The sequence below is a fragment of the Notechis scutatus genome, chromosome 2 (genome assembly GCF_049901735.1).
Source record: "Notechis scutatus isolate UNSWTSFEM ecotype Mainland chromosome 2, rNotScu1.2, whole genome shotgun sequence".
In the NCBI taxonomy this organism is placed as follows: domain Eukaryota; kingdom Metazoa; phylum Chordata; class Lepidosauria; order Squamata; family Elapidae; genus Notechis; species Notechis scutatus.
Genome location: NC_142010.1, coordinates 115,863,769 through 115,879,465, shown reverse-complemented (window position 1 = coordinate 115,879,465; position 15,697 = coordinate 115,863,769). Strand labels below are relative to the sequence as shown.

Below are 15,697 nucleotides of genomic sequence, written 5' to 3'. Positions count from 1 at the left end.
AAGTTCTTGACAACAAGCTTGTATTTTATTTTCTGATTATCTACAACAAGCTTGTATTTTATTTTCTGATTTTTTTTGCCAATATGTAAGACAGAGCATTTATTTGTTGAGATTTGAAGTTGCCATTTGTTTGACCATTCAGATACATAGTCAAGATCTTTTTGTAGGGTAGCAGTATTGTCTGTGGTATTGAACAGCTTTACATCATCAGCGAAGAGGACGCAATTGCTCTTAATATGATCACAGAGGTCGTTTATGTAGAGTATGAAGAGAGTTGGTCCTAGAACACTGCCCTGAGGGACACCACTATTGACAGGTACTGGATTTGATAGGACGCTCCCGATTTTGACCATTTGTTGTCTGTTTGATAGGAATGCTTCTATCCAGTTATTCAGTTGTCCAGAGATACCATAGGATTTTATTTTTAGGAGTAGTTTGTCGTGTACCACTGAATCAAAGGCTTTACAGAAGTCTATGTAGATTGCGTCTATTGCTTTGCCCTGGTCGAGTTGTGTCGTCCATATGTTTTTGCAGTGTAAGAGTTGCAGATTACAGGATAGTTTTTTTCTGAAACCAAATTGTTTATTGGAGAGTAGGTTGTTTGTCTCTAAGTGGAGCATGATGGATTGGTTAATAATTGATTCCATGACTTTACAGGTGACGCAGCATAAGGAGATTGGCCTGTAATTTTCAACTAGGCTTGGGTCTCCCTTTTTGAAGATGGGGATGACTGTGGCTTGTGACCATAGGTTAGGCAAGGAGCTGGTCCTGAAAGATTTTTCAAAGATTATGCTTAGAGGTTTGGCTATGGCAGTGGATAGCTTTCTTAAGAAGTAGGCACATATTCCATCCGGTCCAATAGATAGAGATGGTTTTAGGTTGCGTAGTGCTTTTTCAACATTGTCTTCTGTGAAATCGATATGTATCAGATCATTGTTGTTATCTGTGGTACGGCTAGGAAATACTGGGCATGATCCATTGCTGTTTACAAATACTGAGCCGAAGAATGTGTTAAAGATGTTGGCTTTTATGGTGTCGTCGTTGCAGTCTTTACCATCAGGTCCTATCAAGGGAGGGATGGACCTTGAGTCTTTTAGTTTGTTGTTTACAAAATTGTAAAAAGCACGGGTGGAATTGGTGCTTAGAAGGTTTTCCTCTTGTTTAATGTGATAATTGGTGCATTCAGTCTTTATCTGGTGGCATAAATTTTTGTATCGGTTTTTGAAATTGGCAACGTGACCAGATTTGTTTTTCCGCCAGAGTGATCTCTTTTTGGATTGAAGTTTCCTTATTGATATGGGTAATCTGCTTTTTTGTTTTGTTTTGGGAGTTGTTGTTGGAACATATAGTTTGATGACTCTTTTGACTTCAAGTAAAAATATGTTGTAATGGTCTTGTAATGTTATGACATCATCTTCTAGGACAGCTTCCTTTGGTAGTCTATCATCTCTCTTTCTGCTCCATGATGAGCAGAAAGCCATTTTGAGTTCATTTAGAATTGCTGAAGTTGCTTTTGCCTTTTATAATAATCTGAATATAACTTTCTTAATAATGCATATTTCAATTACTTAGTCACGTCCTTCCATATATATATATTGAAAGGTAAATATATATGCAAATAACCTGAGAAAACATCAACTTCTCTCCCAATTCTTAAAAAATTTTTTTTACAAACATTGTCACTGGTGATTGTTTGCATACAATTTTTTCAATATATATGAATGGATAAATATGTAGTTTGCTAAGATAGATTTACATAGAATAAAATATACTTCCGACAGCTGACTACCTATAATAGCATCATTAATAACTTTACTTTTACTTTACAGAGGTCTGTATATCTAAGAATCAAACAAGGAATTTATTTATTTTTATGGCCCTTCCCTCTCTGAGTTCCACTGATGTGGCATTACAAGTTCGATTAGGGGGATATAGTACAATATACTACCAGATTAGCTGTTAGTAAAGGGTATGTATCGTGGAAGCATTATCTATATTAAAAGATTGAGCGTAATCCTTTGGAGAATTGTTTTTCTGAGGAAGTATTATTGTGACAGAGCATTTTTCACTGGCACTCATGTGGAGGCTGTAGGAATGGAATGGAATGGAATGGAGCGGAGCGGAACGGAACGGAACAGAACAGAACAGAACAGAACAGAATAGAATAGAATAGAATAACAGAGTTGGAAGGGACCTTGGAGCTATTTGAGTCAAAACTTCTGTTTAATCAGGAAACCCTATATCATTTCAGACAAAAATAAATTATAGATTTTTTGAGATAATTGGAAATAGACCATGGGGGTATATTGTCAAGTATCAGTTATGATGCATCCTTGTCCTTAGTGGGGATAGGAGTGAAATGCATCTCCCCATGATGTACACCCACATGCTGTATATAAGGTAGTAGGTGAGGGAGAGATAAAGAGAGATTCATACTCAGAATATTATTCAATCATTTCCTCTTTTTTGTTGCCATCTTTACTGTGCTTATTATCCTGCTTATAAGGCTCATTGTGTCAAATTCAGCCTGATCATTTTAGGTCAGAGTGACCACAACCCCTCATTTCTTAAGACCTTGAAAAATATCACAGAGAAATTTAATTCAAAAGAGATACTGCAATTTCAGCAACTATGCTCAATTCCTCCTCAGTCAAACAATACATAAATTTAAAGTCTGCAGATGTCTCCTTTACTCCAGCTTAGTTCATGTAGGACTTTAAATGTCACAGAGGCAGAACATCCTGATTCTGGCTTCCCTCCGGTGTGCCTCTCTCTGGGAGATCTTTTCTGTCGTGCCCTTTGAGAATATTGGACACTAATCTCCAGATGGGAAAAGAAAATGGGTAAATAGAACGGTGGCCTTGGAAAGAAATGAAATATGGTTGTAAAGATGAACTGCATTAAAGATGCTCTCGGAAAACAGTGGCAGAGGACCTGCCTTAGTAACATACCTAGGAGAAGGCAACCCTGACCCTTTTGTCTTTGCCAGGGACTCCTGTTCTCCAATCACGAGTGCCTCAAAATACCATCAGACCTAGTCCGGCTGTGGCTGCATGAAGCAGAGAGGGTTTACTATGACAAACTCGTGGAAGATAAAGACCAAGAGACCTACATCCGGGTCATGACAGCAAATTGCAAGAAATTCTTTGAGGTGAAGGAACTATTGATGCTACCTCTCCGCCTCTATCCTCTTCTCTTCCTCCAGTTGATATTCAAAAGTGACTTTGGACTCAACCAGCATGTACTTGTCCTATATTAGCAGTTAACATTAATTAATATGATATAGGAATATGCTTACTTTAAAAGACCATATACAGGTGTTCAGAGGTTTTATTGAATTAGGAACTCTGAAATGTTATGTCTAGGTAAAGCAAAGGGCCCAGCTCTCGGGTGCTAACTTTTTAAAATTTATCTTGTGTCAAAATGCCTCTCCAGACTTTACTTGTAGGCTAGCCCTAGCCTAGAGAATTAATCCCAAATGTTGTCTTTGATGTTTCAAATAAATCCAAAATTAAAAAGCAGCTGATGAGTGGATAAAAAGTAGCTTCAGTTTATGATGAATTGTTTTGTTTTGTTTTGCAGGATCTGGGTGAAAATATTATCTTTGCAAAGCCCAATGTTTTTTGCCACTTTGCTCAAGGCATTGGAGATCCAAAGTATTTGGCTGTTTCCAATACACAGCGTTTGAATAAATTGCTTGTAGAAGCCTTGGATAGCTACAATGAGGTCAATGCAGTGATGAATTTGGTAAGTGAACCTGGAGCTGAGCCAGAGACAGAATACTGTTGTTGAGCACGTGAAGCAAGAATAAACTAACTGATGCCTCTAGTACAATTTCCATAATACAAAGTCATTAGCAATAGTAATAGCACTTAAACTTATATACTGCTCTATTTGAACAGTTTACAATGTTGGCATATTGCCCTTAACAAACCTGGTCCTCATTTTACCGACTTTGAAAGTATGCCAACCTCAAGCCCCGTCAGGATTGAACTCCTGGCTATGGACAGAATTTGCCTGCAGTACTGCATTCTAACCACTGCACTACAACAGCTCATTTACTGTAGTATGGTGGCTTAGAGATATAGCAGTTCTAGCCCAAAATTTAAACATTTGGAGGAGAAAAAGTTGCTTCTTTCTAGTAAAGGCATTGTTTTCTATTTAGGTTAGTCTTCCTTATTGATTTTATTTCCTACTTCTTCAACCTGGAACAAGCTCTTGCATCACGTGGAAACAAAACAGCAACCCTCAAACCATAGAAAGATGCTTCTGGTCATAGTATTCACTGATGGTGGAAAGAATCAGGCATAAATTAATGTTAAGCATAATAGATTACAACTACATCACATCACCCAAACACCTTTATGCCCTAACCAAGTGGAGTTTTCTTTTTGTTGTTATTGTTTATTTCCTTCTTTTCTTTCCCCCATTACAATAATCTCATAGTTAGTGAATTTTGAAACACATTTGAATAATTCTGTAATTTTAGAGGCACTGGTAAATTTTGGGGGCTCCAGGTCTTTAAAAAATGGAATAGGAAAAAAAAAACCTCAATTCCTTGAGTTCCTGCCAAATATCCATAGTTTTAAAAGGTTGAGGATAATGAGAATGAAGTTAAGGTTTGGACTTGGTGAATAATTAATAGGCACAACCATAAATTAGATGGTGGAAATTGGAGAATGGGTCAATGGCCAAGATAAAAATGTTGTATGGATTGTTTTTATTCACAAAACCTAGAAGAATCAGTCAGAATATGGTTCAGATTAGGTTGAGAATAAGGCATGAGTAAAACTTGATGCTGCAATTAAGATTTAGTCCCCAAAAAAGGGGAGGCTACTATTGGCTGGGAAGGGTAAAACAAAATGGATGGAACTCGGCAGAGCCTCTGTGTTTTGTTTTGTTTTTCTTGTCGGTGGAGGAGCCAGGGGTGTTAAATGTGTTGCCCTATCTTGAGGATTATACTGTACTACAACTTTTTCTTTGTTCACTGTTTAAAATGCCACTCAGCTTTGGCTGCCCTGCCGTCTTAAGGAGAGGTAGAATCTAATTTTATTGTTTTGGTCTTTTCCATGTTGAGGGTTAAAACTAAGAACAGTCCTTCTTTGTCTACTACAGGTGCTGTTTGAAGATGCCGTGTCCCATGTCTGTAGGATCAATCGCATCCTAGAGTCTCCCAGAGGCAATGCTTTGCTCGTGGGGGTCGGAGGCAGTGGCAAGCAAAGTCTGTCTCGACTGGCTGCCTATATTAGCTCCCTGGACGTCTTTCAGATCACTCTGAAGAAGGGCTATGGCATTCCAGATCTCAAGGTAAGGACAATTTGTCCAGGCATATATTAGCAAACTTCAAAAATGGTACGAAGAGGCCTAAAATTGAAGATAAATGCTGGGTCCAGCTACTTGACAAATTATACACTGTAATCAAACCCACTTTTCTGAGTTTATCATTATAAGTTTATCATTATCATTATAAGGGTGACCCCTCGGGACCATTGGGGAACATGCTGGTTGCTTTCACATAAATTCATAAGCAGAGACAACTTTGGGTAAGGTTTATTCTGAATCAAAATCAGAAATGTTCACACATTCAGTGATACTACTTCACAAATATGACTATGATTTTGGAAGTGCCCTGAATGTCATCAATCAGCTTTCATAATACTGTAGAAAAATTTTCTACATCAGTCAGCATTTTTCACTCTTGAAAAGGAATAGAAAGGATACTAAACTGACAAGTATTTGTTCTGTGATTCAGGCTGATCTGGCTTCCCAGTACATCAAATCTGCTGTGAAGAATACTCCTACCGTTTTTCTTATGACAGACTCACAGGTTGCTGAAGAGCAGTTTTTGGTTTTGATCAATGATCTCTTGGCATCTGGTGAGATTCCAGGGCTATTTCAGGATGATGAAGTGGAAAACATTATTAACTCCATGAGGCCTCAGGTAAAATCTATGGGCTTGCCGGATACTCGTGAAAACAGCTGGAAATTTTTCATTGACAAAGTCCGAAAACAATTAAAGGTAAGAAGTTGGAAGAGTTCAAATTCTATTCAGCCATGGATTGTTTTGGCTAACCAGTTAACAGGTTCAACATACTAGCTTACACAATCTTATGGTTTGTTGATTTGTGCAAAGCATTATGAAAGGAAGGAACTGATATTTGTAAATCATGGTTTATGAGTTAACAACAAGCAAACACTGCCCTTATTCAGAGCCTAGCCTACAGTACCTTACAAGATTTTTGTGAAGATTAAATTGAAAGAGATGAAAGATGGATTCTACCTTGTGCCCTTAAAGGAAAAGTCAAATGTGTGTATTTTATTAGTTATACACATTAGTTATAATATTCTTCATTATTGCATGACTGATGGGAGGAGAGGACATTTAATCTTTTGAGGGGGGTTGTTGATGTAAAAAAATAGTAACGAGGTTTTGTGTCATGTGGCAATATGAAAATGCTTTAGCCAACATTTGGGTATTGTACAAATGAAGGTTGGAATATCTACAGTATCCACTCTCATAGGGACAGTATTTTTCAGGTGTAAATTTGATATACAGAGATTTACAAGGACTCCCCAATAACATTTGAGTAGTAAAAGCTCTTAAGTAATTAATAGTAGTGATTATGCACATTGATGAGTCTTCACTCCCTCCCCAGGTAATCCTATGTTTCTCCCCTGTGGGATCTACTCTCCGTGTGAGGGCCAGAAAATTCCCTGCTGTAGTAAACTGCACAGCTATTGACTGGTTTCACGAATGGCCTGAAGATGCCTTGGTGTCTGTCAGTGGAAGGTTCCTTGAGGAGATTGAAGGAATTGAGGTATGCATCCATTTTCAAAAAAGTAAACCAATATCGCTTGGCACTAAATAGAACCATTTTTTTACCCATGTTTCATTATGGTTTTGGTTTTTTTTCTGCCTAGAACTTTTATTCTTGGATTTATTTCAAATGGCATTCCCTCTATCTCTTCAGACTGTAGTGAGCAACTCATGCTCCCCTCCCAAACCTTAATTACAATCCCCAGAGCCAATCTAAGCTTTGTCACTCTAATGTGACTGTCAATGTTAATATGATAGATATTGAAAATCCTTTCTGATTCTACCCAGTTTTGGGATGCAGACCAAGTGTGCCTCTCAGTCCAAAAAGAGTTCATTCTTGATAGATGGCATCATGTGTTCAAAGTTGTCTGGATTCGGAATCTAAGCAGGACCAGGTCACTAAGAAAAATCAGTGTGTATCTCATGAATCAACCACTTTTTTCAGCAATTTATAAAACAGTTGACAAAAACTATGTGTCAGATCGAATAATTAATTATATACGATCAGGTTGGTGCAAATTCTTAGCAACCACCTAGATAGATTTTCTCCATGACTATCTGTCCCTCACCTAGTCCTTCAGGCCTTCCAACCATGCATCTATTGCCAGTGTAACTGAATTCATCCACCTTGTTGGTCATCTTCTTCTTCTCTTTCCTTCTACCTTCCTAGCATTGCACCTTTTCCCAGAAAGATGGGTCTTTGCATAATGTGTCTGAAGTCAGATAATTAGAGTCTGGTTGTTTGTGCCTCAAGTGAGAATTCTCGTTTGATTTGTAGAAGGAGCCATGTGTTTATTCTCTTGCCTGTTCAAGAGTCTTCAGGAGTCTTCTCAACACCAGCATGTCAAATTGAAAACCTTCATTTTGCTCAGAATGTTTGTTTCAGATAAGCATTTAAAATATAAAGCAGTGCTTCAAGAGTAGCCAACCTTTGATCTTCCCAGATTTTATTAGAGTTGGGACATTTCCCCACAGGTACTTTACTGCATCACATACATATCCTAGCACATTTTGTATCTCCATGATGAAACCTTTTAACTTCTAGCCAGTAAGGTCTATGTCTCCTGCCTTTTTGATGGACAAGGCATGTGATGCCGGAAAATTAAATAAAATATGGAACAGATCACTATTGCATGTTTTTATAAATGCAATATATACATTAGAATGTAATTCTTAATATGTTTACTAAGAAATAAAACCTATATGTTAATAGAATTGCTCAAAGGACAACAAAGATATTAACAAAAATATATTGTTTGCTTAGTTACCAATTGTCCAACCTTGGGAAGGGTTGTGACTGCCTCTTTACTAACTGTTGCAGGATTTTGATGCCAATATGGATATTTTCTACATAAGCAGTTATATACCCCATGTCTCTTTCTGTCATTATGTCTCTCTTTTATGTTATAGTTTCTGCTTCACACAGAGTTGGCTTGGAAATACCACTTTATAGATTTTGGCCTGGAGCTTTTGTTTCCTGGAAAGAGCATGATACATTTATTTATTTTTCATTTGACATATATTCCAGATTTTTAAAAACTGCAGTATAAGCCCAATGTAATTTTATTTGTGTATAGCATTAGCATCAGTGTTCTCCTGGGACTTGTCAAAAATGCTAATATTGACCAGAGCCTTTATGTCTGTGTTTCTTTGCTATACATGCTTTCTCTTCCTAAGTACATTTAGTATTAATAATTCTGTTTCTTATACCACAGTGTTTATATCAGATTCTTAGAAAAAGGAATGTGGGGCATGCAAAACCTCAAATCCGCAGAATAACATTAACTTATCAACTGCATGTCATAGTTGTATTTGAAGCTAAAATTTCCAAAACGCAATTAGGTGTAAAACATGCATTCTCTGAGTTGCCTGTTTCTGACCTGGTGCCTTTCAGGATGTGCAGTTTTTAATGTTACCAGGTTCCCTGACTTCAGGCAGAGATAGGAACCCAAACAAATGCTTTTCATTCATACGTAGACAAACAATTGCCTTTGTTCCATGCTCAGTGCACTCATTATATATAACCCGAATTAATTCAAGTGAGTTAGCTGTAGGTATGTTACTGTATTTTATTCTTTCTTAGAGTATCCAAATTTGTTTAGCAGATGGAGCAAGAGAGTTTTAATTTGGTGAAGATGGTATATTGGTGTTGAATTAGGATCGATGAGGCCGTGTTCAGTTAGGATCGATGAGGCTGAGGTTCAAATCCACTTTCCAACATGGAATCTCTCTGGGAAAGAACCCCCATCTCACAGCATGATTGTTATAGAGAAAATTAGAGGAACGAGGAACAGTGAATTATAAGTAATCAAACGTTGAAATTGATCAAGTAAAGGTCCTTCAAGTTAACAAATGCAGAGTTTCCGAATGGTTGGAAAAGCTATTTGGCAGTCAACCAACTTTATTCAAATAATTTCCCATTATTCTCTGTTTGGTATCCAGTTTATCTCCCTTTAGGCAAATGTAGCTTTATCACGTAACAATTGGGCCTGGGACTTACTCAGGAGGGAAATTCCCATAATTGCCTGTATGGAAATGTGGGGATTTTGTTACAGCTAGTGAAAAATTATAAACTATATAATCAGGTCTTCATTTAATTAAGATGATGATAAATACATAACTTCTAAATTACAAAAAGAAAATTGGGGAGGGGGAAAGGGAGAACAAAGTTATTGTTGCACAAATTGGCCTGATATTTTCTGGTCCTTCTTTCAGGCTGGAGTTAAAACGTCCATCAGCCTGTTTATGTCCTTCGTCCATACAACCGTCAATGAAATGTCCAAGATCTACCTGGCCACTGAAAGGCGATATAATTATACCACTCCAAAGACCTTCCTGGAACAGATCAAACTTTACCAGAACCTCCTAGCCAAAAAAAGAAAAGAACTGATTGCTAAAATTGAGAGGCTGGAGAATGGCTTAATGAAACTCCAAAGTACAGCTTCACAGGTTTGTGGGTGAATTAGATGTTCTTAGTTGTAGCTATTTTCCAATCTCATCATGGAACCCCCAGTGGCTGCCCAGTGCCTACAGAGGATTATCATATAGTGACTGATCATTTCAATTAAGGTTTAACAAAATCCATCTAGAAAGTGTCTTGGCTGATCTATTTTAATCTTGGAGGATTTGAGTGGCACAAAAATCCTCTGTTTAGTCTTGAAATTCCAATCTGAGATAGAAGATAGTCTATAGAGAAATATTTTTTGTCCAAGATTATGCCAAGTTCTCCCATAATAGACTAAAGATAATTGTATGTAACTGAAAGCTTTTCCAGATGAGCAACCACATTCAACTACTACCTTTAATCCACTGTCTAATATTCCACCGCCACTGCAATAATCTACTGCATAAAAGTATATACCGCCTGGAGCTGAGTAATCTCCACCCCACCCACCTGTTCTTTTTAAAAGCTCAATCACGTTAGCAGGTAAGGAACCATGAGTACCATAGCAGAAAAATGGAGATGGAGACCCTTGATTGTATGTGGGTGGCAGAGATGTTCAAAATCCCCTCTAAAGCCTGCTGCAAAGAACTGAGACTTGTTTTCTTTTATCTTATGGGGGGAGGGGGGAGGATGTCTAGAGGAGAAAAAATGCTTCCATGCAAAGATTATGCACTAGTTTGAAAGCAACTTCAGTCCTATGCAGTCTCCTGATATCAACATTGTTGGAGAGTTGGGCTGATTTTCTGCTAGCTTATCAACATGTAATTCAGTGGCAAATGTTTTGCTTTTGTTTTGCTTTTGTTTTGTTTTTTGATATTCTGTGGCTACATTTCCTCTTTAGAGGGACACCCTTCCTGGTTCCTGAATGTAAGTCCTGTAAGGGAAATAGATTTAACAGATAATCAGAGTTGGAAGGGACCTTGTAGGTTATCTAGTCCAACCCCCCACCCAAGCGGGAGACCCTACACCATTTCTTACAAATGGCAGTCCAATATCTTCCTGAAGTCTCAACTGATGGCGCTTCCACAACTTCCAAGGGCAAGCTATTCCATTGGTTGATTGTTCTCACTGTCAGAAAGTTTCTCCTTATTTGCAGGTTGAATCACTCCTTGTTCAGTTTCCATCCATGTATTATATTTATATTTATTATTATAGTAACAATAAACCTTGGTTCACAGCTAAACTTAAGCAGCTACGTCGTTCCAAAGTGGCAGCCTACAGAAAAGGTGACAGAATGCTATACAACCAGGCCAGAAACATATTAACAAGAGAGATCAGAGCAGCAAAAAGAAGCTACTCTGAAAAGTTAAAGAATCAATTCTCAACAAATGAACCAGCAAACATGTGGAAAACTCTTAAAAACATCACTGGCTTCAGCAAACTTCCTTCCCAGGCAGAAGGAAATCAACAACTAGCAGATGATCTGAATGTGTTTTACTGCAGTTTGCAAAGAAACTACAGCCACCTATCTCCACAACCCACATCTCAAACACACAAACAACAGCCAAGCCTCCTACAACTGGCCCCAATCCATTGGGCTCACAACCTCTGGTGATCACAGAAAAAGAAGTGCAAGATCTATTACACAAACAGAAGCCAGGAAAAGCACCAGGGCCAGACAAGATAACTCCTTCTTGCTTAAAAGTCTGTGCTGACCAATTGGCCCCCATCTTCACCTGAATCTTCAACTAGAGATGTGCTATGTTCCTTCCTGCTTCAAACGTTCTACCATCATCCCAGTGCCAAAGAAGCCCTCCATCAAGGAACTGAATGATTACAGACCAGTTGCTCTAACATCTGTAGTTATGAAAATCTTTGAAAGGCTTGTGCTGTCCCACCTGAAAACCATCACGGATCTGCTGTTAGATCCCATGCAGTTTGCATAACGAGCAAATAGATTGACAGATGATGCTGTTAACATGGCTCTGCATTACATCCTACAACACCTTGAATCTCCAAATACCTAGGCAAGGGTCCTCTTTGTAGACTTCAGTTCAACATTCAATACCATCATTCCAGACACTCTTCTAAGTAAACTAAACCAACTAGCGGTACCTGAACACACTTGCAAGTGGATCATAAGCTTCCTAACAGACAGGAAGCAGCAGGTGAAGCTGGGCGGAATCACATCCGATACCTGTACAGTCAGCACAGGGGCCCCCCAAGGCTGTGTGCTATCTCCACTTCTCTTCTCCCTATATACCAATGACTGCATCTCAAACAATCCATCTGTTAAAAATACTGAAGTTTGCTGATGACACAACAGTGATTGGTTTCATTCGAGACAATGATGAATCTGCATACAGACAGGAAGTTATACAACTTGCCTCGTGGTGTTACTGGAACAATCTGGAACTGAACACACTCAAAACCGTAGAAATGGTGGTAGACTTTAGAAGAAACCCTCCCATACTACCATCTCTTACAATACTAGACAACACAGTATCAACAGTAGAGACCTTCAAATTTCTAGGTTCTATTGTATCACATGACCTAAAATGTACACCTAACATCAAAAACATCATAAAAAAAACACAACAAAGAATGTTCTTTCTGCACCAACTCAGAAAGCTCAAACTGCCCAAGGAGCTGCTGATACAGTTCTACAGAGGAATTATTGAGTCTATCATCTGCACCTCTATAACTGTCTGGTTTGGTTCTGCAACCCAACAGGACAGACACAGACTTCGAGGATAATTAGGACTGCAGAAAAAACAATTACTACCCACCTGCCTTCAATTGAAGACCTGTATACTGCACGAGTCAAAAAGAGGGCTGTGAAAATATTTACAGACCCCTCACATCCTGGACATAAACTGTTTCAACTCCTTCCCTCAAAATGACACAATAGAGCACTGCACACCAGAACAACTAGACACAAGAACAGTTTTTTCCCCAAAAGCCATCACTCTGCTAAACAAATAATTCCCTCAACACTGTTCAACTATTTACAAAGTGTACACTACTATTACTGTTAATCTTCTCATCACTCCTTATCACCCATCCCCTCCCACTTGACTGTTTCCTAGTATGATTTGATTATTGACTGTACCCTATGACTATCATTAAGTGTTGTATGTTATGATTCTTGATTCTTAATGAATGTACCTTTTCTTTATGTATACTAAGAGTATTTACACCAAGACAAATTCCTTGTGTGTCCAATCACACTTGGCCAATAAAGTATTCTAATCTAATCCTTGTCTGGCCTATAGACGCTTTAGAAAATAGCTTGACCCCTTCCTCTCTGTGGCAGCCCCTCAAATATTGGAAGACTGCTCTCATGTCTCCCCTGGTCCTTCTCTTTATTAGACTAGCCAAGCCCAGTTCCTGTAACCATTCTTCATATGTTTTAGTCCCCAGTCCCTTAATCATCCTGGTTGCTCTTCTCTGTACTTTTTATAGAGTTTATAATGTGGTGACCAAAACTGGATGCAGTACTCTAGGTGTGGTCTTACTAAGGCTTTATAGAGTGGTACTAGTACTTCCCTTGATCTCGATTGTATCCCTCTGTTAATGCAACTTAGGATTGCATTAGCTTTTTTGGCTGCTGCTCCACACTGCTGGCTCATATTTAGCTGGTTGTCCACTAAGATTCCAAGATCCCTCTCACAGTTACTGCTATTGAGCCTGGTTTCACCCAGTCTATGCTACCTTGATGGCTTTGCACTGCTGAGTGCAGAACTGACCACAGAGCCCCCATAAAACTAATAAGGATTTGTCTGCTGGATGAACAGATTTCCAAGGGTCAGGCTCCTGAGGTTGCTTTGTTTTTCATTTTCTTTCTTTCCATACAATACAGTTAAAGAGATTTTCCTGCTGCTGGGCATGCAGTGGTTTGAGACACAGGGCACTGAGTTTCGTTACTTGTTTTCATTATGTTGTGTTGCCAGACATGAAGCCAGCCACAAATCCTCTTCAGAATGCTTTTGAATATTTGGCCTGGAAATGATGGGATTATGGCATTCTCATTATTGCCTGAGTTGAATCTGGCTCCAAAGAAATGTAGAGGGGGGGAGGGAAAGCTGCATATGCCATTTAAGAGTGTCCTGCCTTTGGGCTCTTTTTGTTTTATTAAAAGCATTCACACGCGAATCCATTTTGGCTCTTGAAATGCTGCTTTACTTTTTCCTCTTGTAACTCTTTCTGAATTTAAGCGGTCTCCTAAAAAGTACTACAAAAAGTAAAGAAGTCAAGAATTCCAAGCCAATCATGCAGAGTAGGCCGGAATGCTCAAGCATTATCCTGTCAGGATGGTTTTATTGGGTTTGCTTAGAGGAGGTGATAGATAGATACTTAAGATTTCCTGAATAGATTTTAGCACTATTTGGGATAAATATTTCATATTTTACTAGGATGCACATGGAAGTTATACTAAGATACCAGAGACCCACAGTTTTTGATGGTGTAAATTAGGTTTTTAGGTGTGCCAATGTGTCACAATCTACTTCCCACAATCACCTCTTTTTCCATCTTCCTGATCTATAGCTTTTATTTTATTTTATTTACTTTTTCATTTTAAGAACAACTATTCTCTGAAATAATCCCATGTGGACAGAATCCATGTCGAAGAGGCTAGAAAAGTAAATGCAGGAAGTCAACGTATTTCATCAGGAGTAGCTGTAAACATCCATGTATTTGAGTTTGTCTTCTTCTTGTGGAACTTTATAGGTTGATGATCTGAAAGCCAAACTCGCTGTTCAGGAGCTGGAGCTTAAGCACAAGAATGAAGATGCTGACAAACTGATTCATGTGGTAGGAGTTGAAACTGAGAAAGTGAGCAGGGAAAAAGCAATTGCTGATGAAGAGGAACTCAAAGTGCAAGTCATTAACTTGGTAGGATTTTTTTTTCCTTCTGATCTGGCACTGGCAGTTGCTCACCTGGTAAAAAGAGGTAGAAAGAGAAAGCTGCCAATTAAGCAAAGGATGTATATGGAGGCCTGTGCAAGAACAAAAGCTGGCCTGAGACACATTTTCTACCTATAAACCTGGAAGGAACTACATGACACCTCATTTTATTTTGTTTTGCTTTAATTCCTGGCACCTTTTTTTAACCAAGTGAGACCAGTGCTTTATTACACTAGTTTCTGATCATGTAAGCTGAGACAGGAATCCATTTCATAGATCACAGTTGCTAGTAGAATTTGGTCACCCTCATTGGTTGTCCAAGATATTGTTCCTCATTGGTTGTCACCCTCATTGGTTGTCCAAGATATTGTTCCTCATTGGTTGTCACCCTCATTGGTTGTCCAAGATATTGTTCCTCATTGGTTGTCACCCTCATTGGTTGTCCAAGATATTGTTCCTCATTGGTTGTCACCCTCATTGGTTGTCCAAGATATTGTTCCTCAACTGTGATGAGCTCTCATAATCTCTAACCAACCATTTTAACATTAATTATATGTATAACCAACCAACAATCATTTTTTTAATCAGTTGACCTTTGCCCCAAGTCCCACTAACTATTGGTAGTTTTGTTCATCAGAAGACACTATATTGGAAGAAGAGGTCATAATTTTAAAGATAAGATTATATGCTTTAAACAAAGATGAGAAATAGATTTTATTTATGGATTTGCTACAGTGTACTCTGTTACCTTTATTTATTTATTTTAAACATTTACATAGTTGCCCATCTTATACCAAATTCTGAGTAGCTCTCAATCAAGAATTAAAATAATATCAATTTAAAAGACATAAAAACCAAATTAAAGCAATTAACACTCTAAATATTAAAACAAAAACTTGGCACCAAATTAAGCTAAATTTTCTGTGTATTAAAAATACTAAAGAATTTAGCCATGAAGCCACACATTGTTCCTTGTAGATCCGCTCCTTTCATAGGCTCTTGCTAGTATATATTGAAGCACTGAAAACTGTCCCAAAGATGGTCTCTTTCAAAAGACAATTAGACTTTCTTGTTTTGCATGAAGATGT

The 15,697-nt window shown here is 38.2% G+C and overlaps 1 protein-coding gene across 1 annotated transcript in view; it reads left to right on the top strand.

Moving 5' to 3' along the window:
* The window catches only part of DNAH17 (dynein axonemal heavy chain 17), a 126,593-nt gene that overhangs the window by 71,849 nt on the left and 39,047 nt on the right, over positions 1-15,697 (top strand). The window contains exons 51-57 of the mRNA XM_026667294.2: positions 2,990-3,151; positions 3,583-3,747; positions 5,116-5,307; positions 5,753-6,019; positions 6,657-6,818; positions 9,533-9,766; positions 14,433-14,597. Coding sequence (XP_026523079.2) covers positions 2,990-3,151; positions 3,583-3,747; positions 5,116-5,307; positions 5,753-6,019; positions 6,657-6,818; positions 9,533-9,766; positions 14,433-14,597 — 1,347 coding nt within the window. The remainder of the gene's footprint in view (positions 1-2,989; positions 3,152-3,582; positions 3,748-5,115; positions 5,308-5,752; positions 6,020-6,656; positions 6,819-9,532; positions 9,767-14,432; positions 14,598-15,697) is intronic.